A 25,974-nucleotide genomic window follows, 5' to 3' on the forward strand; every position below is an offset into this window, starting at 1 on the left:
TCGGGGGCGACGTAAATCCAGTGTCTGGCGAGGTGTCAATACCACTGGCCTCCCCAAGCTCATATGTCCAGTCCTGCTGTGACTGGCAATCACGTGCCAGAGGGTCCACGGACCCCTCCCACTGCTCCTCGTCACCTGGCTCCTGGAGACCAGGATCAACAGCCAGGGCCTCCTCGTGGAGATAGAATTCTCCAAAGGCCGTCGGAATCGGCGCCCAGCGGCGCCCTTCCGACTCCTGAGTAGGACCGTAGGAAACATTGGGGGCGGCAACCACATCGGCTGCCGGGGACGACACCTGAAGGGACGGCGCCGGTGAGGTCGTAAGGTCGACCGGCGAGGTCCCGGATCCGGAGCCGGATCCAGCGAGGTCGCGCGGCGCCGGGGCCGAAGCACCCGACGTCGTCGGGGCCGAAGCGCCCGACCCGGAAGGACCTCCAGACGGAGCCGATCGGCCCGAAGGCGCCACGGGAACCGACTGGGGAGGGAGGGCCCTCATGGCCATGAGGTACCTCTCGACCTCCTCCTGCGACGCGCCGTGCTCAGGGACCCGAAGGTGTGGGGCAGGCGGCGACGCTTGCGACTCCCGCGGAGCCGCGTGGGCGGTGTCGCCCGAGTCCCCGGCCGCATCGTGCGAGCGTCGGGGCGGGTCGGAGGATCGATGGTGTCGCTCCGACCTCTCATGCCTCTTACCTGAGGACTTGGAACCAGACGATCGGTGTCTACTCCCGGAACGTCGATGACTCCGACCTCGCGACCTGTCCCTCGACCTCCCGTGGGACTGGGACCGGGACCTGGAGCGGCGCGGGGCCGACTGCCTCAGCTCGAGACGCTTGCGGGACCGCTCCCGCCTAGCCTTCGACGTCAGGGCCCGGCAGTCGGAGCAGGATCGATCGTCGTGGTCGAGGCCTAAGCACTTCAGGCACCGGCGATGGGGGTCCGTGACCGACATGAGTCGGCCGCACTTCAAACAAGGCTTGAACCCGGGCATCCCTGGCACCGATAGTCGAGACAGTCGACTAAAGAGAAGATCAAAAAGGATCAAAATTTTCAGTCAAAAAGTGACTGGGGGTAGAGCTTCTTCCGGATCTGCGCTAGCTGGCGCGGAAAAAAGAAGAACTGACGTCAGCGCGCATGGGCGCCGTCTAAGTACTCCGACGACGTCATCCCGGCGCTCACGACGCCGACGACGGACGCGGAGCCGCAGACGACGCCTACCAGCGCGCAGGGGTATTGCTACGCAAAAGTTTCCGGATCCAGTCTGACGCCTGGGGATATTCTAAGGTAAGGAATCTATCACTAACGTGTCTCTTTCAGATTTCTTTTTTTCTTTTCTCATTTTCGCTGTGTTATGTTATTTTTACTCTGAGTTGCAGGTGGAAAGCGCCGGGACACTCCTCTCGAGTAGCCGTGCGCTATATAAAAGTCTCATAACATAACATTCGGATCCGAGCGGTACCCTGGGAAGGAGAAGGTGAGAACTTGCGGGAATATGTGGAGGCCCTGTTTCTGCAAATTCTGGCGGAGGACGACCTTTCGGAGGTCCGCATGGACAGAGTACATCGGGTTGGGCTGCCGCGCGGCACGCGCTCGCCGCCACCGGACATTCTGGTTTGTGTCCATGATTTCCAACTGAAAGAGAAAATCCTACGGAAAGCAAGGGACACCAACAATTTGCAATTTCGAGGGCACAACCCTCAGCTTTTTCAGGACCTGGCGGCTTCCACCCTGCAAAAGCGGCGGGACTTCCGCCCGATCACGGCTTTCCTACGGGAGCACGGGGTGTCCTACTCCTGGGGTCACCCCTTTCGGCTCATCTTCAGATGGCAGAACAGACTAGTGCAAGTGAGATCTCTGGCAGCCGCCAAGGAACTTCTAGGCATGGAGGAAGCAGCCGCGTCGGCGGGCGCCAGCGCCTCCCCGAGAAGACGTCGCCGTTCCCGCTCCCCGGCGTGGCAGAGAGTGGGCCGGCATGGTGTGGCGGAGGGTCCAACTCCATCGGCGAGCCAAAGTGAGAGGGAGAGGTTTTGGCTTCGGTGGCCCTGGTGACTGAGTCGAGCCGGGTGGACAGCTCTTCAGCAGCCTAGGCTCCCCCAACAGCGGCCCGTGGGGCCGGGGGGGCTCTACCATCTCAGGTACATTGAAGAACCGTGCTCCATTGGAGGGTTACCCCGACCCTGAACTCGAGTGGGGCATTACCCGGGTCTTCTACCACCGACCCTTATGGTCATGTCCGACTTTCTTTGTTCTCTTTCTAGCTCTAAATCTTTCTTTTTTGTATATTGTTTTGAGGCTCCTTTGGATTGGGGAAGGGTTGTTTTGGAATGGGCTCAGTGGTGGCGGCTGGGGATTTGGTATGAATGCGAGTGTGTTTGGTTTGCTTCTAGCACTACGGGGGGCACTATGTGGAGCGGGGGGGGGAGGGTACTGACTAAATGATGCCAGTTACGATAGGCTCATGGAATGTTAAAGGCCTTAATTCTCCTCAAAAGCGTCAGAAAGTGTGGAAATACATTCTTGATCATCATTTGGATGTGGTGGGACTTCAGAAAACTCATTTGGCCCGTAAAGACGAATCCAGGCTCAAGCATAGGCAATACCCACTGATTTACAAATCCTCTGCCCCACTAAGCACCGGGGGGTGGCACTCTTGTTTCGCTCCACACTTCAGTTTCAACCCATGGGGGTGCGAGGTGATAAGGAGGGAAGATGGCTGATGGTGAAGGGGATGCTCCTTGGTAAGCTTTGCACATGGGTGGTTCTCTATGCACCGAACACGGGCCAGAATGGGTTCCTTGAGGCCTTCATGAGGGAGGTGGGGGATTTTGGGGAGGGAGCATTGATAGTAATGGGAGATTTCAATTTGGTTTGGGACAAAGGTCTTGATTGCTCGCAGCAGCAAAGGACAGAGGCGGGCCTCTTCTCCCCTGAGTTGCGCGACGCCATGGACAGTCTGGGTCTTACTGATGGCTGGCGCGCCCTCCACCCCCACACTAGGGATTACACGTTCTATTTCCATGTTCACCATACGTATTCACGTCTCGATCACATTTTTCTAAACCAGTCACTGCAGGGGGACTTGCGGGACAGTAGAATATTTCCGCTCTCTGTATCAGATCACAGTCTTTTGGCAGCGTGCTTGACTTGGGCCCCGGAGACGTCCCCACGCCGCAAATGGTACTTCCCTATCTCCCGTACACGTGATGAGGAATCTTGCAAAAAACTTAGGGCAGCCATTGGCGAATTTTTTGAGTTCAACAAAGCTGGGGACACCTCGGTTTTCACCCAATGGGACGCCTTCAAGGCGACGACACGGGGCGCGTGCATTGCGTTGAACTCCGCCCTGAACAAGCTTAGGCGCGAGGAAAGGGAGGTGCTGGAGGCGGAGCTGGCGACACTCGAAACTGCGCATAAACAGAATCCTTCTCGAAAGACCCTTCGCCCTCTTGGTGCGGGGTAGACTCAGGGCCCACTATAATAATCGGGCGGAGTATACCCTCTTGCGCTTACGGCGCCTTTCTTATGCTCAGGGCAACAAAGTGGGGAAACATCTGGCTCGGCAGCTCCGTGATAAGCGTGAGAGGGAATATGTGGGTGGCATCCGGGCACCCTCCGGCGCCATGGAACATAGTGAAGCGGCCAAAGCGGAGCTTTTCGGGACTTTTATGCCGCCTATACTCGGCAGATAACCTGGCGCCTGCAGAGCAGCAGGAATATTTAGGGGCTTACCCACTTCCGCAGGTTACCAAGGAGTGGAATGATCTTCTGGAGGCCCCCTTCACTAGAGAGGAGGTGTTGTCCGCCATTAGGTCCCTTAAACCGCTCAAGGCGCCTGGCCCAGACGGCTTTACCGCTCCCTTCTATCAAACATTTGCTTCTGAGCTGGGGGATTTTTTGGTGACACTTTTCAATGGCATGAGGGAGGCGAGCCAAACTACGGGCACCATGGCGGAAGCAATGATTTCGATCATCCCCAAAGCCGGGAAGGACCCCTCTAAATGTGAGTCATACCGGCCCATAGCCCTGTTAAACGTGGATGCTAAATTGTACTCCTCTATCTTGGCTGCCCGACTCCAGGACCTCATGCCTGCTCTTATTCAACCCGATCAATCGGGATTCATAAAAGGTCGCCAGACCCACGACAACACCAGAAGGCGGATTCATATGGTCGAGAAGGCCAATCGCTTTAAGATCCCGGCGGTCTTGGTGGGCCTTGACGCTGAAAAGGCGTTCGACCGGGTGGATTGGAATTTCCTCTTTAGTACCTTGAAGGCCTTTGGTTTTTCACCCAAATTCATCGATATGCTTCGGGCCAACTACCATGGTCCTCGTTCGAGGGTTATGGTGAATGGCCATGTTTCGCCCTTCTTTGCACATTCCCGGGGTACGAGGCAGGGCTGCCCCCTATCTCCCCTACTCTTTGCGCTCAGCATCGAGCCTCTGGCCCTTAGGGTACGGGACGACCCGGATATTGTTGGTCTCCCCTTTTCGGGGGAGCAGCATAAAATATCCCTCTTTGCAGATGACGTCCTATTGTCCCTAGCGGATCCGGGGAACTCCCTCCCACGGGTGCAAGAAGTGCTCTCTCAGTTCGAAGCGGTGGCGGGTTTTCGGGTCAATCCCGGCAAGTCATACATCCTCAATCTCACGCTACCGCCCGCTGAGGTGGAACGCATCCGACCGCTCACGCCCCGGTCATGGTCCAGCTCCTCCATACAGTATCTTGGGGTCAGGCTGACCTCATCTGTAGCCACCTTGTATGCGGCCAACTCCCCCCCCCCCCCCCCCTGCTGACCCAGATACAGACCAAGCTTAATCGATGGAAGCCCATGTTCATTTCTTGGATGGGTCGCGTTCATGCCATTAAAATGACGCTGCTCCCCAAGCTCTTGTACCTGTTCCAAGCACTCCCTATCACCTTGGAGGGGGATTTTTTTAGGCGCATTAAATCCATGATTCTGCGCTATATCTGGCAGGGAGGCCGCGCTAGACTTTCCTTTCTTACGCTGCGTCGGCCCCTGAGGAGGGGTGGGGTCGGCCTCCCGGACATGCACCTCTATTATAAGGCGGTACAACTCCGAGTGCTGGCCGAGTGGACCCAAATGGAGTCGGAGAAGCACTGGTTACATACGGACAGGAGTGTGGCAGGAAGATCGATATGGGACCTGGTTTGGAAGGCAAAGGGGGATCGGCCTCGTAACGCCTACATTAGCACTCCTACGAGTACCACTCTAAAGGTCTGGGACTCGGTCTCTGGCGATGAGAGGTGGACCTCCTTCCCGTCCCCCTTCACACCTATCCACTTTAACCAGGCCTTTCCGCCAGCTCTCGTTGAGGGCCCCTTTGATGGGTGGAGGGCGGGGGGTTGCCACGCACTCACACACTTGTTCCACGGGTATGAGCCGCTCACCTTCCATAATTGCATGCGTGACAACGCGGTGCTACCTTCCGAGCGTTACCGGCATGCCCAACTGCTTCACTGGGCGTTGTCACCGGAGGTGCGAGATGCAGCGACGAGGCCTCCCACAGATTTCGAATCATATCAACCGCGCAACGTCTATGAAGGGGGTGATCTCATTCCTCTATGATCTTCTATTGACTACTGCTGTCTCGCCTAGCCCTCGATACATGGGTCTGTGGGAAGAGCACTTAGGGCGCGACATCTCCGACGAGGAGTGGGCTCACCTCTGGCGTAATTTACACAAATTCAATCATTCTATTGATCTCAGGGAGGCCCATATGAAAACAATGCTGGATTGGTATCTTTACCCGACCCGATTGAAAAAGATTTTTCCCACTGCGTCGGATAGGTGTTGGCGAGGCTGTGGTTTCCTTGGGGATTTTCGCCATATCTGGTGGGACTGCCCTATCATACGCCCCTACTGGGAGGAGATACTGTCTTATATCAAGGACATGCTGGGTTACCCAATTCCGGACTCCATAGGCTTCGTGCTCTTGGGTCTTCGCGACCCGCTTCTGGAGCATCAGACCAAGGCAGATAAACAAATCCTTTGGCTCTGCATAGGTGCGGCCAAGTTGACCTTGGCTGCGGCTTGGAAGAAGAAGGAGGCCCCTGCACTTTCCCTCTGGTTTGCTAAGTTGTGGAAGCTGTTGAGTGTGGAACGTATGGCTGATGTTTTCAGAGGTGACTTTAAGAACTTCATCTTCAGGTGGGGCCCGTTAGTCCGCTTTCTTTCTCGAGGCTTGCCTTCGGCGGTCTGTCCACCCACCTTACGTGCACTACATTTGTTTCAGGTGTGAAGAATGTTTGAGTGAATGCCTGCTGCTGGTCTGCCACCACTGGGGGGGAGGGGGGTTGGTGGGTGGCTGGAGTCTTTGGGGGGGGATTTGGTTTGTTTGTTTCAAGGGGGGGGGGTGGGTTTTTCCGTTCTACCTCGCTGCCACGTCTTTCTCGTGGCCAAGACACATGGAGGTGCAACTTGAACTGGTAGAACACGTCTCTGACTCGGACAGCTTTTGCCTGGAGCCAATGTTGATTGACGCCCTTCCAAGGTTTCCTAGTTGGGCACAGCACTGTTGGCTGGCGGACTTTGTGACTTATCCGGACTAGGGTTGCCGCGTTGTACAAATCTTCGACACTGATATTGCTTCTTGGCCATGTGGAGTCAGCATTCCATCAATAAGGCGGGAAAGGTAAAGTTACAAAGAGTCAATCACAACTACTAACAGTGTGCTTCAGTTAAAAAAGTAAATTCTGTGTACCAATGTTGCTGTGTTTTGACAGATGCCAAGTGTTAGAGGAGGACCTGATTTTTTGACTATATATTCAACTCAATTATTGTCATCAAAATCTGCGGTATTTAATGAATAACACAATTAAAACAATTAAAGAGAGATGTTTTCCACACCGTAAGTTTGGTAAACCTCTGTTTTACATTTATTACAATTCAAAAAACAATTAATCATTATACATTATTACAATTTTAAAAAACACATGCTATACATTCTTATAAAAAAATGACTTAAAAACACAAAGATTCACAAGTCGACGCGGCGTTTCGGTATTCTGTTTGTATACCTTCTTCAGGACTGATTCTGATTTTCAGCATAAATGTGCTTGATATTGGACTACCAGGAGGAGCCACCGTATTTTCAATTGTGGGTATCGTCAATCACCCATTAAAATTAAGTTGACTGGTGCAATTCCAAGGATATTTGCTTCCAAGTCACTCCGTTTTGGAAAGAAAGTCCGTACTTTAGCTCTGTAATCGGGCTCCTCCTGGTAGTCCAATATCAAGCACATTTATGCTGAAAATCAGAATCAGTCCTGAAGAAGGTAGACAAACAGAATACCGAAACGCCGCGTCGACTTGTGAATCTTTGTGTTTTTAAGTCATTTTTTTATAAGAACGTATAACGTGTTTTTTAAAATTGTAATAATGTATAATGATTAATTGTTTTTTGAATTGTAATAAATGTAAAACAGAGGTTTACCAAACTTACGGTGTGGAAAACATCTCTCTTTAATTGTTTTAATTGTGTTATTCATTAAATACCGCAGATTTTGATGACAATAATTGAGTTGAATATATAGTCAAAAAATCAGGTCCTCCTCTAACACTTGGCATCTGTCAAAACACAGCAACATTGGTACACAGAATTTACTTTAACTGAAGCACACTGTTAGTAGTTGTGATTGACTCTTTGTAAATTTACCTTTCCCGCCTTATTGATGGCATGCTGTTCATTGAATAATATGCTCACTATAAAGTGCACTCAATAGGAGTGGACACACCTTCATACTGTCTTTTGTGGGGACGCCCTTGTCCTTTTTGTAAACCATTATCCCCCCAGTCCCCTATTAGCCTGTGTGGGGTCCTCCTTTAATTTTTTAACCATGTGGAGTCAGCTCCTGCGAGGGCTCTTGTTACATTTCGTATGTTTCTATCCTTTCTCTCTTCTATTATTTCTTCCTTTCTGTATTCTCAATAAAAATATCTTTAACAAAAAAAGTGTAAAAAAAAACATATTTACAAGGCACCAAACTGGCTTACAGCAAGGTATAGGAATATCTCAAACTGATGTCCTTTTCCTTAATAATGGATCAAACCTCTGTGAGGCGAACTTTATTATGTCTTAGCTTTGTATACTTCAAGGCTGCATTTGACAGAGTATTCAGAAACAACTTATGGTTAAAACTCTCTCGCTGGGGGATTCCACCAACCCTGCTGAAAGGGATACAGTCATTGTATTCCAATAAATGGGTGTGCATAAAAATCGGAGTGGACTCCTCCCACTCACAAAAAATACCAACCTACTTTGCTTGAAGCAGAGCTGTGTCTTGGAACCGCTCTTGTTCAATCTATATATTGTAGACTTAATAACTGAATTTAATAAGGAGTACGGTCATTCCTCGAAATTGGAAGGAGAGCTGGCTGGTCTCCGGTGGGAACCAGGCAAGAACTTGGTCGATGGTCATGTTGGATTCTGTTTTGAGTTCAGAAGCTACAAATCCTCCTCTGGAGTCGACCGCACCGGCTTCAAAGCAAAAGGAGCCAAAGCAGTGAGTAGCGACGGAACCAAAATCAGCACCAGAGTCGACATGTAACAAAATGGAGATTGAAAAGGCACAACTGGTCTCGATAATGGACTCTCCAGAGGAAGCATGACTAGAGGCTGCTCTCGATCCGGGAGCCCCAGAGGCGGACCAAAGGAAACTAGTACCGAAATATTCAGGATGGCTTCCCTGGATGCCTCGACTTGCTGCAACATCACCGGCGGACGCGGAATTCTGGGTGCATCGGGACCAGACTCAGAATCAGCTTTGAGGTTGATCGGGAACAATACTAGGAGGAAGCTCACCTCATCGGACCCTCTCTGAATTTTTAGAGTGGTTGGAAGGGGAACATTTCTGCAAGGGTCTGTCACAGACATCTGCTTGCAGCAGTCCCTACATTCCTTCAACCCTGTTGTTTAAAGAGGGGACATATTCCCTTGCACACTATGTAAAACAAAAAAAGAGCCTGAAAGACCCAAGGAGTAGCTCCAGGTCCCCATCTGAAGACATGGAGAGAAAAGAACTGACTTCAGCCCGCATGGGTGGCTCTTATATACTGCTCTGCTGGTCACTTCCACAGCAGAAAGACTTTGGTGCGAACCTGCACAATACCACCTACCGGAACACAAGAGTACTACTTCAAAGTTTCCGGAATCAGTCTGATACATGGGGAAAATTCACTAGGCAATGAATCTACTGTTAGAAGTATCCATCAAAAGAAGTAAGTTTCTCGGTCTGAGGACAAACAGGACAGTCAAAATGCCCCTCCTGAGAAGTGTATAGGCAACTATCATTTTGGAGAGTCAGAAATCACAAGCATCAGTATTCATAAGAGGCAGGTGTCCAGCCTCACTACTGGCATCATCATAGACCACAATGGGTATTTAACGAGGATCCAAGTTAGAACCAAATATTACAATAGGTTTGCAATGGCAATCTTCACAAGGCTTCAGCCTGCATGCTACATGGAACAACTGTTGCGCCTTGTATTTGAATTTAAGTCAGCACCAGAAAATAAGAAGTGAAATGATATCTAGGGAATACGCTGGTTGAGTGTGCCTGTGAGAAAGGGGTGCAACTTTTAAAACCAAAGCTGGGATTGATCTGATACCCAAAAATAAATGAAGTCTGTAAGCATTAACCTTCTTACAAAAACTAAATAATTAACAGTACTTTACAGCACAGCGATCTTCAAGTAGCCCCATCATCTTAAAAATACAGCATAAGCATAGCATAGTATGATATATCCTACTAAAGTATCACACCTGCTCCACGTATTATTTATCAGTGCAATACAGGAAGATCCAACTAATTTTTATGCATGAAAATGCCATTTCACTAATTCACAGATTATTATTTTCACTTCATTTAACTACTGTTATTAAATAAACCAACATAAACTACCAGATCTTTAATTCAGATTATGTTGGTCACCTGAAGATTAGTTTGTATAGTGTAATATATAAAAAGGCTTTAAATGTGGCTTGCTTACCTCTGCCTACACGAATAGTACTGCCAGCCCCGGTGTCAGCAGAAACCCTATGATCTTGTTCCTGCTGAAGTCTCTGAATCAAGCTGTCTAAAGGACTGGCTTCATTATTTGCTTGCTGACTGAGAACCTGATTGAGTCCTAGAAACAAAGGAGAAAAAATCTCATTACAGTAAATTTGCTGATCGCATGGATGATTTACCTCACCCTCTAAGGACATATGGTCTTGCAGGAACATACAATTGCCTGTGCCCTAAAAACAATCTGATATTAATATTCATGACACTTCAAGTAGGACTCTGAAGTCATCAACAAGCAAAGGTGATTTAAAGGCGGTAAACAAACACTTTGCTATGCTCCTCAACTTCGAAACGTTGCTCGCTACTAATTGCTGAAATATCACTGAAAAGGACTATGCAGATGCAATTAACACCAAACTACTGGAGAGCTTTAGTGGCTTAAATGGGCGGACACCTGTATTAGGACAACTCCATCTCCAAAAGAGCCAGTCTGGCATATCTTTTAAAAGACGACTGGCTTATTGAGCATAAAGATGAATCATTCAACTTTCCACACACTGTGTGCCTCTTTCCCAACTAAAAGAGAACAGATGATACACCCAGGTCCTTGCATCCAGATATTTTAGCAAGTTTAGGCTGGGACCTTCCTAGACGAACAACATTCTTAGGATACCAATACCCACGCATCTTTTATTTGAAGATCCCAGATGTTCCAAACAGAGTAAACTATACCTTCTCACTTCACAGGCTAATTGGACCAGCTAATTGGACAAATGATAACAATTTTCTTGATGGATGCTTAAAAGAAAAGAAGTCTTGATCTTCTGAGTAAAAGCAGAAATACAAATATCCTGCAGTGTACATTGCTTTTGAACGAATCTGGTGGTTATTTCAACTAAAAAGAAAATATCTCCTCATCAATCTGCAGCATTTTCTTCTGGTTTGCAAAACTGTAATAGTATGATGAATATGCTTCCAAACAGAAATTTGCTACGAGTATGCCGGTGTTACAAATGGGCCTGGGCGTAATTCAAATTAGGGGTCCTTCACCACGCCTACATAGGTGGTGCAAAATGTGCTATGCCAATGGTAATGTTTCTCGCTTAAAATAAATAAGGAATATGCTACTTACAAGTATGCATCTAATCTTGGCATGTAGGGCTGCTGACATTCATATCTGTGCATTGATCGCCGCCTAGTGTTGGGTCTAGATGATTGCACCTTGTTGTCCTGGAAGAGTCTTCGAAGTATCACGAGATAAGTGACTCCTCCCCTGGACTACAGTGCACATGGGCATCTTCTCCATCCTCAGATTGTTTTTCGCCATTGTGGCAGAGATGGAGATAGTAAAATAAGAGATGGCCATGCAAAAGATAATGCTGCAGCTGCAACAGGCACCGGGGAGGAGGGCGGGCGATATGAATGTCAGCAGCCCTACATGCCAAGAACAGATGCATACTCGTAAGTAGCATATTCCGTTTGAGGCATGTGGGCTGCTGAATTCATATCTGTGCATAGACTGCATAGCAGCTGTATAGCGGTGGTTACCTGTGCCAGCTGCAGCAGTTTGAAAGAGAGTTTTGAGGACAGCCTGGCCTACAGCAGCTTGCTGCTTTGCTTGCATGTCTACACAGTAGTGTTTTGTGAAAGTGTGTTTGGTAGTCCATGTGGCTGCTCTACATATGTCTTCAAGAGGAATATTCCCTAGGAAAGCCATGGATGCCCCCATTTTGCGAGTAGAGTGTGCTCTTGGGGGGACAGTTAAAGTGCGTTTAGCCTTTTGATAACATTTTAATGCATTTAACTATCCATCTGGCTATTCCTGACCTTGATATGGGATTCCCTTTATCTTGTGGTGAAAACACAGAAAATAATTGCTTTGTTTTTCTAAATGATTTTGTTCTGTCCACATAATAAAGCAGAGCTCTCTTTACATCCAGTGTGTGTAGGGCTCTTTCAGCTACTGACTGTGGATTTTGGAAGAACACTGGCGGTTCTATTGATTGATAAAAATGGAAAGGGGATATGACCTTTGGCATGAACTTAGGGTTTGTTCTTAGTACTACCTTGTTAGCATGTATCTGCATGAAGGGTTCTTAAATCGTTAGTGCCTGTAGTTCGCTACCTCGCCTGAGTGAAGTAATGGCAATCAAGAATGCCACCTTCCATGTTAAGAATTGCAATTTGCATGAGTGTAGAGGTTCGAAAGGAGGTCCCATAAGTCTGGCGAGTACTACATTTAGGTTCCAGACTGGTGAAGGTGGGTGTCTTGTAGGTGTCTTGGAGCAATCACCCTTTTGAGACCCTCCATAAAAGCCTTGATTGGTGGTACCCGAACCAGTGAAAGGTGTTGTCTGTTTTGGAGATATGCTGCTATAGCAGCGAGGTGTAGTCTTATAGAAGAGTATGCTAGGTTGCATCTTTGAAGATGCAGTAGGTAGCATATAATGTTCTGTATGGAAGCATCTAATGGGTTGATTTGGTTATTGTTGCAGTAAATAACAAATCTCTTCCATTTGGCTGCATAGCATGCTCTAGTGGTTGGTCTCCTTGCCTCCTTAATGATATTCATGCAGTCTGGAGGCAAGTTAAGGTATTCAAATTCTAAGACTTCAGGAGCCAGATCGCTAGGTTCATCTGATTGGGATCTGGGTGTCTGATTTCTCCATGGTTCTGAGTTAGATGATGGGGTGCGAGGCGTAGCCTTTGATGAGGAACTACTGAAAGCTCCAGGAACGTTGTGTACCATGGCTGTCTTGCCCATGTGGGAGAAACTAGGATCATTGTGAGTGACTGTTGCCGTAGTGGTGCTGGTGGAAAAGCGCACGCAAATCGGCCTGACCAGTTCATCCATATCGCATTGACATGTGACAACAGATGTGGGAACCTGGAGGCAAAGTACTGGCATTTTGAGTTTTCTTTTGAGGCAAACAGGTCTATCTCTGGGGGACCCCAATTTCTGAAGTATGGCTGGAGAACTTGGGGGTGAATTTCCGCTATTTGCTTGTCTTTTCCTGGGAGGTGTTCTGCCAGGAGAAAGATGTTTTTGGGAATTGCCCACTTCCATATGCTCTGTGCCAAGTGGGACAGCTGTGGAGAGTGTGTTCCTCCCTGTTTCTGGATGTAGTACATGGCTGTCATGTTGTCCGTCCGGATCAACATAGTCCTGCTGTAGAAGTATTTTTGGAATGCTTTCAGGGCTAAGAATATTGCTAGCAACTCTAGTTGGTTGATATGCAGTTTCTTTTGTTTGATTGTCCAGAGCCCTTGTACTGTGTATTGAAGTAGGTGGGCTCCCCAACCTGTCAGTGATGCGTCCGTTGTTAGTATTAGTTGTGGAACTTGCTCTTGGAACAGTCGCCCCTTTGAAAGGTTTTGTGGGTTCAACCGCTGCAGAGAGTTGTAAGTGCGACTGTCTACCAACACTAGGTCTTTTAGTTGTCCTTGAGCTTGGTTCCACTGCCGTGCTAGGCATTCTTGCAATGGACGCATTTGAAGTCGGGCATGGGGGACAATGAATATGCAGGAGGCCATCATGCCTATGAGCTGCATGAAGACCCGAGCTGGCAACGAGTGTTGTGGCAGAAATTTGCGAATGAGCATCTGCATGCTGGCTATCCTTGCTGGGTTTGGATATGCCTTTGCCACTGAGGTATCTATCGTAGCTCCCAGATATTGTTGTATGTGGGATGGTTGTAGATGCGATTTCGGGTAGTTTATTGAGAAACCTAGGCTGTGTAGCAGCTGAAGTGTCTGAGACGTGTCTCCTAGACACTGTTTGTACTATTTTGCTTGTATTAGCCAATCGTCTAGGTATGGGAACACGTGGATGTGTTGCCTCCTGAGATGTGCAGCTTCTGTCGCTAAGCATTTTGTAAACACTCTTGGAGCCGTGGTTACCCCGAAGGGGAGAACCTTGAATTGGTAGTGTTGACCTTCTATTGTGAACCTGAGATATTTTCTGTGAGCTGGATGGATATGTGAAAATACGCATCCTTGAGGTCCAATGTTGCTAGGAAGTCTCCTTGCTGGAGCAACAGGAGCACTTGCTGTAGTGTGACCATATGGAAGTGCTCCGACAGTATGTATTGATTTAGGGGTCTGAGGTCCAATATTGGTCTGAGGGAACCGTCCTTCTTGGGAATAAGGAAGTATAGTGAGTATACTCCTGTCCCTTGGTGTTGGAAAGAAACTGGCTCTATGGCCCCCTTTTCCAGCATGCATTTCACCTCTTGTTGTAGCAGGGTGATGTGTTCTTTGGACATAGGACGGTGTCTGGGTGGTATGTTTGGTGGAGTAAAAGTGAGTTCTAGGCAATAACCATACTGGATAATTTGTCTCACCCACCTGTCTGTGGTAATTGCGTTCCAGAGTAGTAGGAATTGTTGGATTCTGCCTCCGACCGGTGTTAGATGGTCTGGAGGGAGTGTGATGAAGTCACTGTTTTGCAGCAGTGGAGGCTCTGGTGTTATTGCCTCCACGTCCTCTTCCCTTATTATTGTTGCCCCTATAACCTCCTCTGTTGGAGTTCTTGTTAAAGGAACCTTGGGTGTTGCCTTTGTAGGTAGATGAGGTTTGTGAAGTATTGCCGTGTAGCTGCTCTGTATGAGGAGCATCGAAAGGAACCTCTGCGTTGCTGAAACTGCATGCAGTTTCTGTATCCGTCTTCATTTTGTCTAAAATGGTGTCGACTGAAGGGCCGAAAAAGTAGTCTTGATTTATTGGTTGGTTAAGAATGGTGGGTTGCACCTCGTTCTTAAAGCCAGAAATAGGTAGCCATGCATGTCTTCGTAGTAAGACACTAGTGTTAATGGATCTGGCTGCAGTGTCAGCTGCGTCAAGCGCACATTTAATGGAGGCGTTTGTAATAAATGTCCCCTCCTGTATGAGGTCATTAGCTTGGGCTTTGAAAGGCTCAGGCAGGTGTTGCATTAAACTTTCAAGCTGGTCATAGTGTGCTCTGTCGTAACGAGATAGTAGTGCTTGTGTATTTGCAATTCTCCATGAATTGGAGGCCTGTGATGCTACCCTTTTGCCTGAGGCCTCTAGTATTTTGGACTCCTTTTCAGGAGGTGGAGCTTCTCCTGTTGTCTGTGAGTTGGCCCTTTTGCGTGCATTAGCCACTACTAGTGAATCTAATAGTAACTGACCTCCGATATAAGTTGGGTCTGTAGGGGCCGCTCTATATTACTTTTCAATCCTGGGATTAATTACGCCTGCCCTAGCTGTATCTTTAAATATATCTGGCACGTGTCTCATGGTGCCGCCGATGGGGACTCACAAGCTGGGGAGGCCTCCCCCGCTTGTCTGCGTTCACAAGCTCTGGCCAAGCCCCGGGACAGAGCCCCAGTGGACCTAGGGGTAGATTCCCTGGGTTCTCTTCTCTACCATGCTGTGTCACAAAGTTCATCAGGACGTGGTCCCGCGGGCCTGGAGAGGCCTCTACTACTTGTCTGGGTGCAGAAGTTCTGACCAAGCCCCAGTGGACCCAGGGGTAGAGGCCCTGAGCTCCCTTCTCCAGCCTGCCATGTTGCAACGTGCACGGGACAGGGGCAAGCAGGGCCTGGAAGATCTCTCCTGCTGGTCTGTGTTCAGAAACTCTGTCAGGACCAGGGTACAGAGCCCTGATGGGCCCTAGGGGGGAAGCCCCAAGTCATGGGCTCCCTTCTCTGACCCGCCAGGTCACAAAGTGTCAGGGGCAAGGTCCCACAGGCCACGGAGGCCTCCCCTGCTTGCCAAGGATAAGAAGTGCTGATTGGGCACCAGGTCAGAGCTCCAGCAAGCCCTGGGTTGGAAGCAACCCGTCTTTGGGCTACCTTCTATAGCACGGCGTGTCGCAATGTGCACGGGAAGTGGTCCCACAGGCCTAGGAGGCCTCCCCTGCTTGTCTGGGTGCAGAAGTACTGGCCAAGTCCTGGGTCAGAGCCTGTGGTAGAAGCCCCTATGCTCCTGTGTCCGGCCCGCCATGCCCCAAAGTGCCCAGGACGGGGTCCTGCAAACCTGGGCAGGTACCCAGGACGGGGTCCTGCAAACCTGGGCAGGCACCAGGACAGGGTCCTGCAAGCCTGGGCAGGTAGCCCTTGCTTGCCTGGGCTAAAAAGCACTCAATGGGACCGGGTCAGAGCACCGGCAGGCCCTGCGTTAGAAGACCCCAGCCCTGGGTTCCATTCTCCAGTCTTGCGTGTTGCAAAGTGCATGGGACAGGAGCCAGCAGGCCCTTGAAGGTCTCCCCTGCTTGTCTATGTTCAGAAGCTCTGACATTGACCTTGGGGTCAAGCCCTGGGCTCCATTTTCTGACCCCAGTGTTGCAAAGAAACCCTTCTTCGACTGTCCACTTCAGGTGACCCACCTTACAGGGAAACCTAGCTAGTAAGTGAGACAAGCCATCTATCTAATTTCCCACCAGCTCTGGTAGCGAATGGGCCCCAGGGCAGGGGAGAGCATGTCAAAAAGTGGCACTTTCCTACAACTGCCTCGATGACATTGGCAACTCCGGTGATGCAAACTATGGTGTGGAATTTGGCTTGGTGCAATGGTGATTACGGGCCCAAGGTAATGAGCAGCTTTGGTCTCCCAGAGAGTAATGGCATTGGCTGCATAATCTGAAGGTCTTTAGCGTCAAGGTCTGACCCACAAGCACCAAATGAGGAGGTGCATCTGTTTATTTATTTATTTATTTTTAAAATTTCTAAAGCGCGCAAATGCCTTACGGCGTCTCGGCGCTAATATTAGCATATTTCAGATTGCGAGGGTTATAAGATGTTACTGGTTAAAGAGCCAGGTTTTAAGATGTTTTCGAAAGGAAAACAGCGAAGTGTGTTCCTTAATCTGAGAGGGAACCTGATTCCATAATTTGGATGCAGCCACTACAAAACGTCTGTCTCCCCATGTCACCTTTTTTGTTGGGGGGATTTGGAGCTGTTGGGCCGTAGATGACCGCAGTGTTCGGCTGGGTTTGTAGATTTTAAAAGCGTTTTTAAAGAAGTCAGGCCCATTATTTTTCAGCGCCTTGTAAGTGATACACATGGCCTTAAACTTTATCCTGCTTCTTATAGGCAACCAGTGAAGCTCTCGAATTGTGGGAGAGAAAGAGGCATATTTTGGAATCCCCATGAGGATCCTTGCAGCGGCATTTTGGACAAGCTGTAGCTTGTTCACCACTTGTTCCTGTGCATTGAGCAGAAGGCCATTGCAGTAATCCACCTTGGATAGTACCAAGGAGGACATTAAGGTTTTGCCAGCAGTAGTAGGAAGAAAAGGGAGCAGTTTCTTCACCATTCTCAAAGTGTAAAAAGAGGCCGAAACCACGGCATTGGCGTGACTAAGGAATGTAAGCTTGCTGTCAAAAAGCACGCCCAAGTTTTTCACCTTGGCTACTGGCAGTGGAGGTATACCCAGTTCCGAAGGCCACCAGACTGGAGACCAAGACGGGGTTAGTTCGCCAAAAACCAGTACCTCCGTCTTGTCGGAATTTAGCTTTAAGCAATTCTGGTTCATCCAGGTACTGATGGCCTTCATGCCTGCCTGAAAATTCGCTGCCACAGCTTCTCCGTTTTTGTGTATTTCCAGGACCAATTGTGTGTCATCGGCGTACGATGTTAACCCTATGCCAAATGACTTAATTACCCTCGCCAAGTCCGACACGTAGATATTGAAAAGTGTCGGACTTAGCGAGGAGCCCTGGGGAACACCGCACGGGAGGGAGAAATCAGGGGAGCTGAAATTTCCCATCTTTACGGACTGTATCCTGTTGGCCAGAAAGGATGCTAACGTTGCTCTGGCCCTGCCCTGAATGCCGAGGGTGGCGACACGGTCGATCAGAATAGAATGATCGACCGTGTCGAAGGCCGCGGTTAGGTCCAGGAGTATCAGGACAGCGGCGCCGCCCCTGTCCATGATAATCCTGACCTCTTCTGACGCTTTTATTAGAGCTGTCTCTGTCCCGTGGCCCTTCCTAAACCCGAACTGCGTGTTGTCAAGCAGATCGTTCTGGTCGATAAAGGTCGACAGCTGTTGGTTTATTACCTTTTCGATTATTTTTGAGGGGTAGGGAAGGGAGGCGATTGGACGGTAGTTTTTGGGCTCTAAAGGGTTTAATGCAGGTTTTTTCAGGAGTGGTGTTACAATTGCCCTTTTCCAAATAGCGGGAAATACACCTGTCTGAAATATAGCTTGGCAGATATTGGTAAGTACTGGGGCGATTACGTCAGAAACTGATTTAATGATACGTGGGGGGCAGGGGTCCAGTGGGGATCCTGACTTAACAATATTTATGAATTCCATCATAGATGCAGGTGGCGTGAACGCCTCTAAGATTGGTTTTAATGGCCGAGGGAGAGTCACCAAAGAGACTCCGTCTGCCATCGGTATTGTGGTGAATTTATCGAAAATATCGTTAACCTTGGCCTGAAAGAAGTCTGCCACCTTATTGCAAAATGATTGGGATGGTTCGATGGAAGGAGGAGCTGGGGGATTGGCTAGATCTTTTACTACCTTGTAGAGCTGTCTGTTAGAGTTGAGAGCATTTTCTATTTGTGTACTATAAAAGGTGCATTTTTCGGCAGTGATCAGCTTTCTGTGATAGATATTTGTCCATTAAAGACCCTGCATGGTTTAAACTCTGAATGTTTGGGGGATAACATATTTTACTGTGCATAGCATTAATTCACCAAACATCAAAGAACCCCTGAATACAAGTCGCTGGTGCGGAAAAAAGAACTGACGTCAGGGCACGGATGGGGGTGTTTTATGGCTCCACTGACATCACAAAGGTGCCACTTTTGGAGCAGAGATGGTATCAGGGCCCCCTACTGATGCAGAGAGCTATTGAAAAGTTTCTGGATTCAGTCTGATGCCTCGAATATTCAAAAGGTGAGGAATCAGAAAGCATCCATCAGAAAAAGCACTAACATTGTTAATTAACTTATTCTGATAGTTACTTTTAAATGCATATTCCTCAATTTAAGATAAGTATCATAGCACTACCTCCCAAGATGAAAGGTCTGGGTAGTGGACTCTCAACAAAAAGTCCTACAGAACTGAGCAGGTAAGTGAAAATCCACTAGAACGGACCGTCAAGGCAGAAGTACTTTTATCAACGTATGTACTGGCACCCATATTGCAGCATGGCAGATGTACGAAACAGCTACCCTTCGTACACTCCGTTGTTCTTTTCTTTGTGTGGTACCTGCTCTATTGCAAGTTTTCCCTGAAGTTCTTTCACCCTATTGACTAGGTGAGATAATTCCTCTTTTGAATGTATTCTTTTGTTTGGTCTCCTGCGTGGAGGCGGTTTTGTTAACTCTATACAGTAACCGTGCTGTATTATGTTCAGAATCCATTTGTCTGTGGTTATTTCTCTCTGCTGTTGGAAAAGTTGTAGTCTGCCTCCTACTGGGGTGGTATGTTGGAGTAAGTGTAAACTGATTTTCTCTTCTTTTGGTAACTGCTGCTTTGTGTGTACTCTCACTGCTGTTTGTGAGTATCTCCTTGTGAGTGCAGTCACTTGGTCGAAGTTTTCTGTCCCCCTCATTGTGGTTGACCTCTGCTAAGGGGGCGCCCTCAAAAGGACCCTCTTCCTTGTTTTTGCCAGCTTAGTTGCTGTCTGTGAGAATGCAGCTCTATATATACTGGACAATAATGAAGTACAGTGTGTATAGAGTCCACAAAACCCAAAGGTATAACAGAGGTTAAAGTCAGGACTGACCTTACTCTCAAAAGTGGTAGCTTGGTCGAGCTTTAAGGCAGTACCAGAGGGCGGTGCAAAGCATTTGTTGTAGTTAGCAAAGGATTTCACACCCTCAAAGACTGAACTCAAGGTCAATGGTTTTTATATCCTTTTATTTTTAGAACCAACAGGCATAAAAATATACTTTTCTAGATATGAGAACTCATGTAATTACTTTGCAAGGAAGCAATAAAGCTGGTGAACACGCTGGTGAACACACTAGTGTCACACACTAGTGTTGTAAATGAATCTCAGACCCTAGTATAAATTTCCAGATTCATGCCCTTATATAGGTATATTTTATCATTCCCTTATATAGGCATAGAAATCATTACCATATTTGGCCTAAACCATACAGCCCAAATACGGCATTGATACTTCCACTAAGCTCCAAGAATTAACAACGTTTTCTCGGAAAAACCCGCCTTCAGCAGCCCGGGACTTCCCTCTGCTTGAATATTAAGTTCTCCTAGAACCCCCGGCGTTTTCCAAGAAATTAGCCTTTGAGTGACGTTTTTAAGTCCAAACATGCATCAAACTCAGCCCTGCAGCAGCAAGTGCCGAAGGAAGCCGACCCTCCAGCAGACGCACTGCGAGACACTGTCATTTCTCCTGCATAGAAATCCAGCTACAGTGTTTCCAGGCTACCCTTGCGGGTATCTGGGAAATCTAGTCCCGAGAACGAGATACAAGACCTCCTTCATTCTAGAACAAAGGTACGGAGCTGATTAGACCTCCTAGAGAATTATTGGAATCAGATTCCTGGCAGAGAACTCCTATACTTAAACTCCTCCCACTTACCAGACTTAGGTTAGGTACACCGGGGTAGGCGTATTCTAGAAGGACCATTTGAGTATTTTAGTCATCCTTTTATCACTGTATGTATTTTATACATTTTATGCACTTTATGGCTTAGAAACCATATCATGCTTTTACAGTATTACTTTATAATTCGGTTCGTATTATATGCATTGTACTTCATAGTAAGCTTTACTATTGTAGCAGTTCATTTTCAATGCTTGAGAAAGAAGACTGTTCAATAAATACCTTTTTATTGAAAACGCCTGTCTCTCTATTTCTCTTGCACCTCTGGTGAAACTAAGCATGTACGATTGACTGAGTGAAATAGTTATCTATTGTTTCCGCAACTCTAGAGATTTGATATCTTATTCTTGGGAAACAAAGTTGTCATGTTTTATGCGGTTGTCAGAAACTAATCCCTTCTTGTTTATTCGAGAAAGTTTCGAGTGACCTCTGAGCTAGCTGGCACTCACAATTAAGTCTAATAAAGCCGGTAGAGACCTAGTAGACCTCAGTCCTACGTCTAAACTACAGGATATATTATTCCAATGCGCAGAGCCTATTGGGAATATAGGAACTACACTACATGGCACCAAACGTTTGGTAAGGCGATAACTTAACGCTAGATACTAGAGTAACTCAGTCGTGCTTTTCACACCGACCCCTCTTTCCCGTAAAAACTCCAATAGACGTCTGGAGTGGGTGAAAGGGCATAATATCCACCAAAACTTAGTAGGACGAGAATCCTATGTATTAGTTTTTGGTTTAGTCAACGTTTAAGGATACAGAGTTCCAAAACATTGTGCACCTAATCTTGGTTTCCTTGAAAATTGTTCTGCAGAACTTTTAGTAAATAAAAATGTTGGAGAGTGACGACGAAAGGGAGAGAGCTAGAATAGCAGCTCAAACAGTCTTGGATGACGCAGCTCTCCAACAAAATGACCCGGATGCTAGATTCATCCCGGCAAATATAAGGAAAGCCATAACTAAAACTTATAGTAAATGGGGTATCATCGAGAGGTGGTAGTTATATTTGTGATAGAAGCACATGAATATCGGCAGACAGGGGTATTCTATTCATGGATTACTTTTCCACAAGCAAATCCAGTAACACGGGAGTTTCACTACTACAAAGCAGAGGAACCTCCAGCGGAATACGTTCCTTTCGAGGACGTTGAAATTCCACCAACTGACCAAGAGCATCAGCTCTGGTTTAAAGGCGCCCTAAAACATCAAAATCACATTACCAGACTCGGTCCACTAGGTAGACCAGGAGCTACATGGCCGGTTCTAGCAAGCTATACACCACATCCTAACATTGAAGAAATGTCAGGCAGTGTACTTTTAGCTCAGCTAAAATAATTAACAAAAGCAAAAGCATATAGACAATTAGTTCAATTAACAATTGACAGTCCAACCTGCTACCAGAAGTTAAAAGAAACAGATATAGCAGACCAACCTTATGAGCTTGCCAGAATTATTTAAAAATCATATGAAGAATTAGGTAGAGATAGTTTGGGTGGAAAACCATTGAAGCCCCAACTAACTGAAAATCCTGGAAAAACATTTATTAAGAATAATCTCATTACTCCAAAAAAGAAGTCGGAGAGTAATAAACAAACTCTTCCTAAAGAAAAATATTCTCAACCCAGAGGAATATCTTCCCAACAGAGAGACAAGTCTCCCCGAAGGGAGCCCTCTGAAAAAAGATATAATCTTAGGAATAGGGATAATTTGAAAAAACCTGATAGATAAAGATAATGATACACATCCCTCTCGAAATTTTCAGACTTCCTCGCAGAAATTGGAAAGAAGAGGACGGTCAGAACACAAGGAAGAACGCGTCAAGTCCAAAGACAAGGAACCCGTTCACCAAAGTAAAAAAGCTCAGTTTTCCAAAAAGAAGGTAGCAAGGACAAAAGTCAGACATGTCGAGGATCTTGAGGACACAACTCCAGAACGGGGAATGGGCTTAGACAATGCTAGACAGCGCAGCAGAAGTAACCATAACTCGCAAGATCCTGAAGGATCATCTGGAGACAGTGGATTTGAATGAATGCATTCAGGTTGAAACTGCAGACACCTGGGTTAGTATACCCCATAAGTTATATGAAGGTGGGGGACATACCATAAAAAATATACATATGCCACAAAATGGGCAGTAGTCCAAGCTCCAGCATTATATAAAAATCACGCAGGATGGGATGAGGATTCTTCTCACCATAACATCCAGTTAAAAAACCAAGCCACTGCACGAAGGCAGTACCCAGTTAAACAAGAAGCTAAAAAACAGGTCAGGGAGATTTTAAATCAACTTGAATATCAAGGGGTGATTGTAACATGCATCTCAACTATGAACAATCCTTTGTTTCCTGTATCCATACCAGACAATTCATATCCTTTAGTATTGGATTACAGACACTTAAACTCTTGTTGCAAAACATTTGCAGTACATAACTCACACAGTACAGCACTGATGAATAACATCGTGCGCAAAAAATATAAAAGGACATTAGATATTTCAAATGGATTTTTCTGTCAAAATATTGCACCAGAAAGCAGGCATTTGACCGCTTTCTCAATGTTGGGGACACAACGACAATTTTGTCGTCTCCCCCAAGGATTCAAGAATAACCCGGGGTTATTTTCAGCAAGAGTAACGGAGTTACTCCAAACGTACGATGATGAGGCATTATCTTATGTCGATGACATCTATCTTACGGATGACGACTTGGACAAGCACTTGCAAAGAGTGAACACCATAATACTTGGGTTCGCTTCAGAGGGGTATAAATTCAATTTTAAAAAATCAAGAATTGCCCACCTCAATGTCATATTCTTGGGATATGAATTGTCAAGTGAAGGCAAAAACCTAGCAGCAAACTTTCTAGAGAAATGTGCGCTGCTCCAACCCCCAAAAACTCTGAAAAATTTACAATCAATTCTAGGTTTCCTGAATTTTGGAAGAACTTATGTTCTGAATTACGCAGAGAGGGTTAAACCTCTCTACGAATTAATCAAACCTGATTTTAAACGGACACATTGGACTCAAACACACACAGAAATTTTACGTTCAGTCCAAACAGACATGTTAGCAAAAACTAAACTAGACACACGCGAAAACGTGCGTAACCTTGTAATCCGAATCATCCCAGGAAGATGCGGATTTATGTACCTAACCTTTAAAAAGGAGAAACGATACCAATAGCTTACAAATCACACTGGTACACACAAGCAGAAATGAAGCTCACTTCTATAGAGAAAATTCTGACAACGGTTCAAACTGCTGTAGCAAAAGAGAGCACTCTCGCGCAGGGTAAACGCATAATGATCATTACACCTGTACCTGCCTTAGAAGCAGTGACAAGAGCAAGCATTCCTAATTCAAAAGCTCTACATCAGAGATGGATACAATGGGTTAACTCTCTTGCTGCAACAGACATTCAATACTTTTTTGACCCTGGTCTTAACACACAAGAATTTCTCCAATATGAACACCAATGTCCTCTGCCGACCGAAATTCTTCCTCTTGAACATTATGGCTGTATAATATATACAGATGGATTAGCACAGACTGCAATTGGGGGTAAACAAGCCTATAGTGCTGCGTGCGCGATTGTTAAAGGTCGCTGGCGCGAAGGCAAATTTAAACCTATGGTCACAAAAATTCAATCACTCGGAGACTGTACAGCTCAGCGAGCTGAACTACAGGCTTTCAAGATGGCGCTTGAAAATACCGATCGCGAATTGCCCTCTCTTATAGTGTGCGATTCGGATTACTGCGTCCAATCTTACAATGAGTATCTGCATAACTGGATTCAAAACGGATTCAAAGACACTATAGGTGGCACAATCAAGCATAAGTTGCTTTGGAAACGAGTAGTTCTTTTGCAGAAAGAACTACAAAAGACTCACGTGATACATACACTGAGTCATCAGCGTGATTGCGTTCACGTTGCAGGGAATTCATTGGCTGATGAAGCCGCAAAGTCAGCTGTGCAAGCGGCTTCCGTAGCTACAATAAACGCTCAAAAAGATTGATAATGGTGAAACGCCATTAGCAGTAAACGCCTCAATGGATGGCAATCAAGCAGTGTTGCCTCTAAACTATCCACTCGGAAATACATACATAATTGATGCAAACTCCGTTCCTTTTGCTCAAATCCCTGGAGTGGGGGACAGAGTAATTCCAAACAGGAAGCGGAGAGTTTTCTTGATTCAAGAAGCACACATGGGAGAGGGTCTGAGACATCAAGGGATCTTGAAATCTTTAATAGAGTTAGAAAAAATTTACTGGTGGTCGAGACTGGGAGTTGATGTGTACAATTTCGCAATCAATTGCCCAGACTGCAACAGAGATCGCAGTAATGGACCGCCCCAGACACCTGACTACAGAGTAACAAGCCAGATACAGACACCTCTGTTAGACAGCATTAGGCTGTCTACCCGCAGGCGTCCCTACAGACAAATGAGGTCCCACAACTACTAGGACGAGATTTATTTGGTTATGGCCCCAGCACTCGGCTGACGCCAGAACTGTTATAAAGGATTTGCGAGTCTTTATCGGTACATACGCAATAGGCACGCTACATTCTGACCAGGGTCCTGCGTTTAGCTCTCGAGCTTACAAAGAGGCCATGGTTAGTTTGGGCGTTGAATTGCGGTATTTTAGTCCCTTCCATCCTGAGGGTAATGTGGTAGTGGAATGAAAAAACTGTGACATAAAGCATTCCATAACAGCAAAGGTATTAGGTTTGGGTGATGGGTGGGTCAAACATCTAATAAGTGTCCAACGTAGTCTTAACAATCTGCCAAGAAATTCTCTGGGGGGGAATCACTCCTTATGAGCTACTATTTGGTACCAGAATGATAAGAGGATCTTGATTGTCAGACTTCAGTAGTAAAACAAAAACCCTTTGATGTCAAAGATAGTTTGGCTGTCTTACATGACTTAAATGAAACAAGAAGTCTGAGTAACAACACAAAAGCCAACAGCCACTGAAGATAAACCACCTGTCCCAGCAAGACCTGTCTGGATTCCAAAGATTGGGGGATCTAGTCAGGGAAAAGATAGCGGTGAAGAAGGAATTTGGGCCTTCTTACAGAAAAGCAGCACCTGTCTTAGTAATCCAAGGAACAAGATCAGTAGTACTTCCGCCACTTGCTGGTAAAAAGGAGAACAGAGTCGTGTCCATCGACCTGGTAAAACCACAACATGTGGCCAATAATAAGTAGTAGAGCAAGTGGACTCCCAAGATGTAGCAGACAGCCAAATCTTGCTACAATCCAAGAGGTTCAAACTGAAAGACTTATCACCTTTCATAAACCTGCAGTAAGAAAAGTAAGAATATGCAACAAAGAATTTGATCTCGTGCCTCTTGAGACCCAAATATCTGTTCGACCAGAAACACCAGTCTACAAT

The 25,974-nt window shown here is 46.8% G+C and overlaps 1 protein-coding gene across 2 annotated transcripts in view; it reads right to left on the bottom strand.

Annotated features, from left to right (window-relative positions):
- Window positions 1-25,974, bottom strand: part of PHIP (PHIP subunit of CUL4-Ring ligase complex) — a 2,330,659-nt gene that overhangs the window by 1,692,762 nt on the left and 611,923 nt on the right. For both annotated transcript variants that reach the window (XM_086926531.1, XM_086926532.1), the window contains exon 18: window positions 10,008-10,145. In XM_086926531.1, coding sequence (XP_086782657.1) covers window positions 10,008-10,145 — 138 coding nt within the window. The remainder of the gene's footprint in view (window positions 1-10,007; window positions 10,146-25,974) is intronic.

Source organism: Lissotriton vulgaris, chromosome 6, assembly GCF_964263255.1.
Source record: "Lissotriton vulgaris chromosome 6, aLisVul1.2, whole genome shotgun sequence".
NCBI lineage: Eukaryota > Metazoa > Chordata > Amphibia > Caudata > Salamandridae > Lissotriton > Lissotriton vulgaris.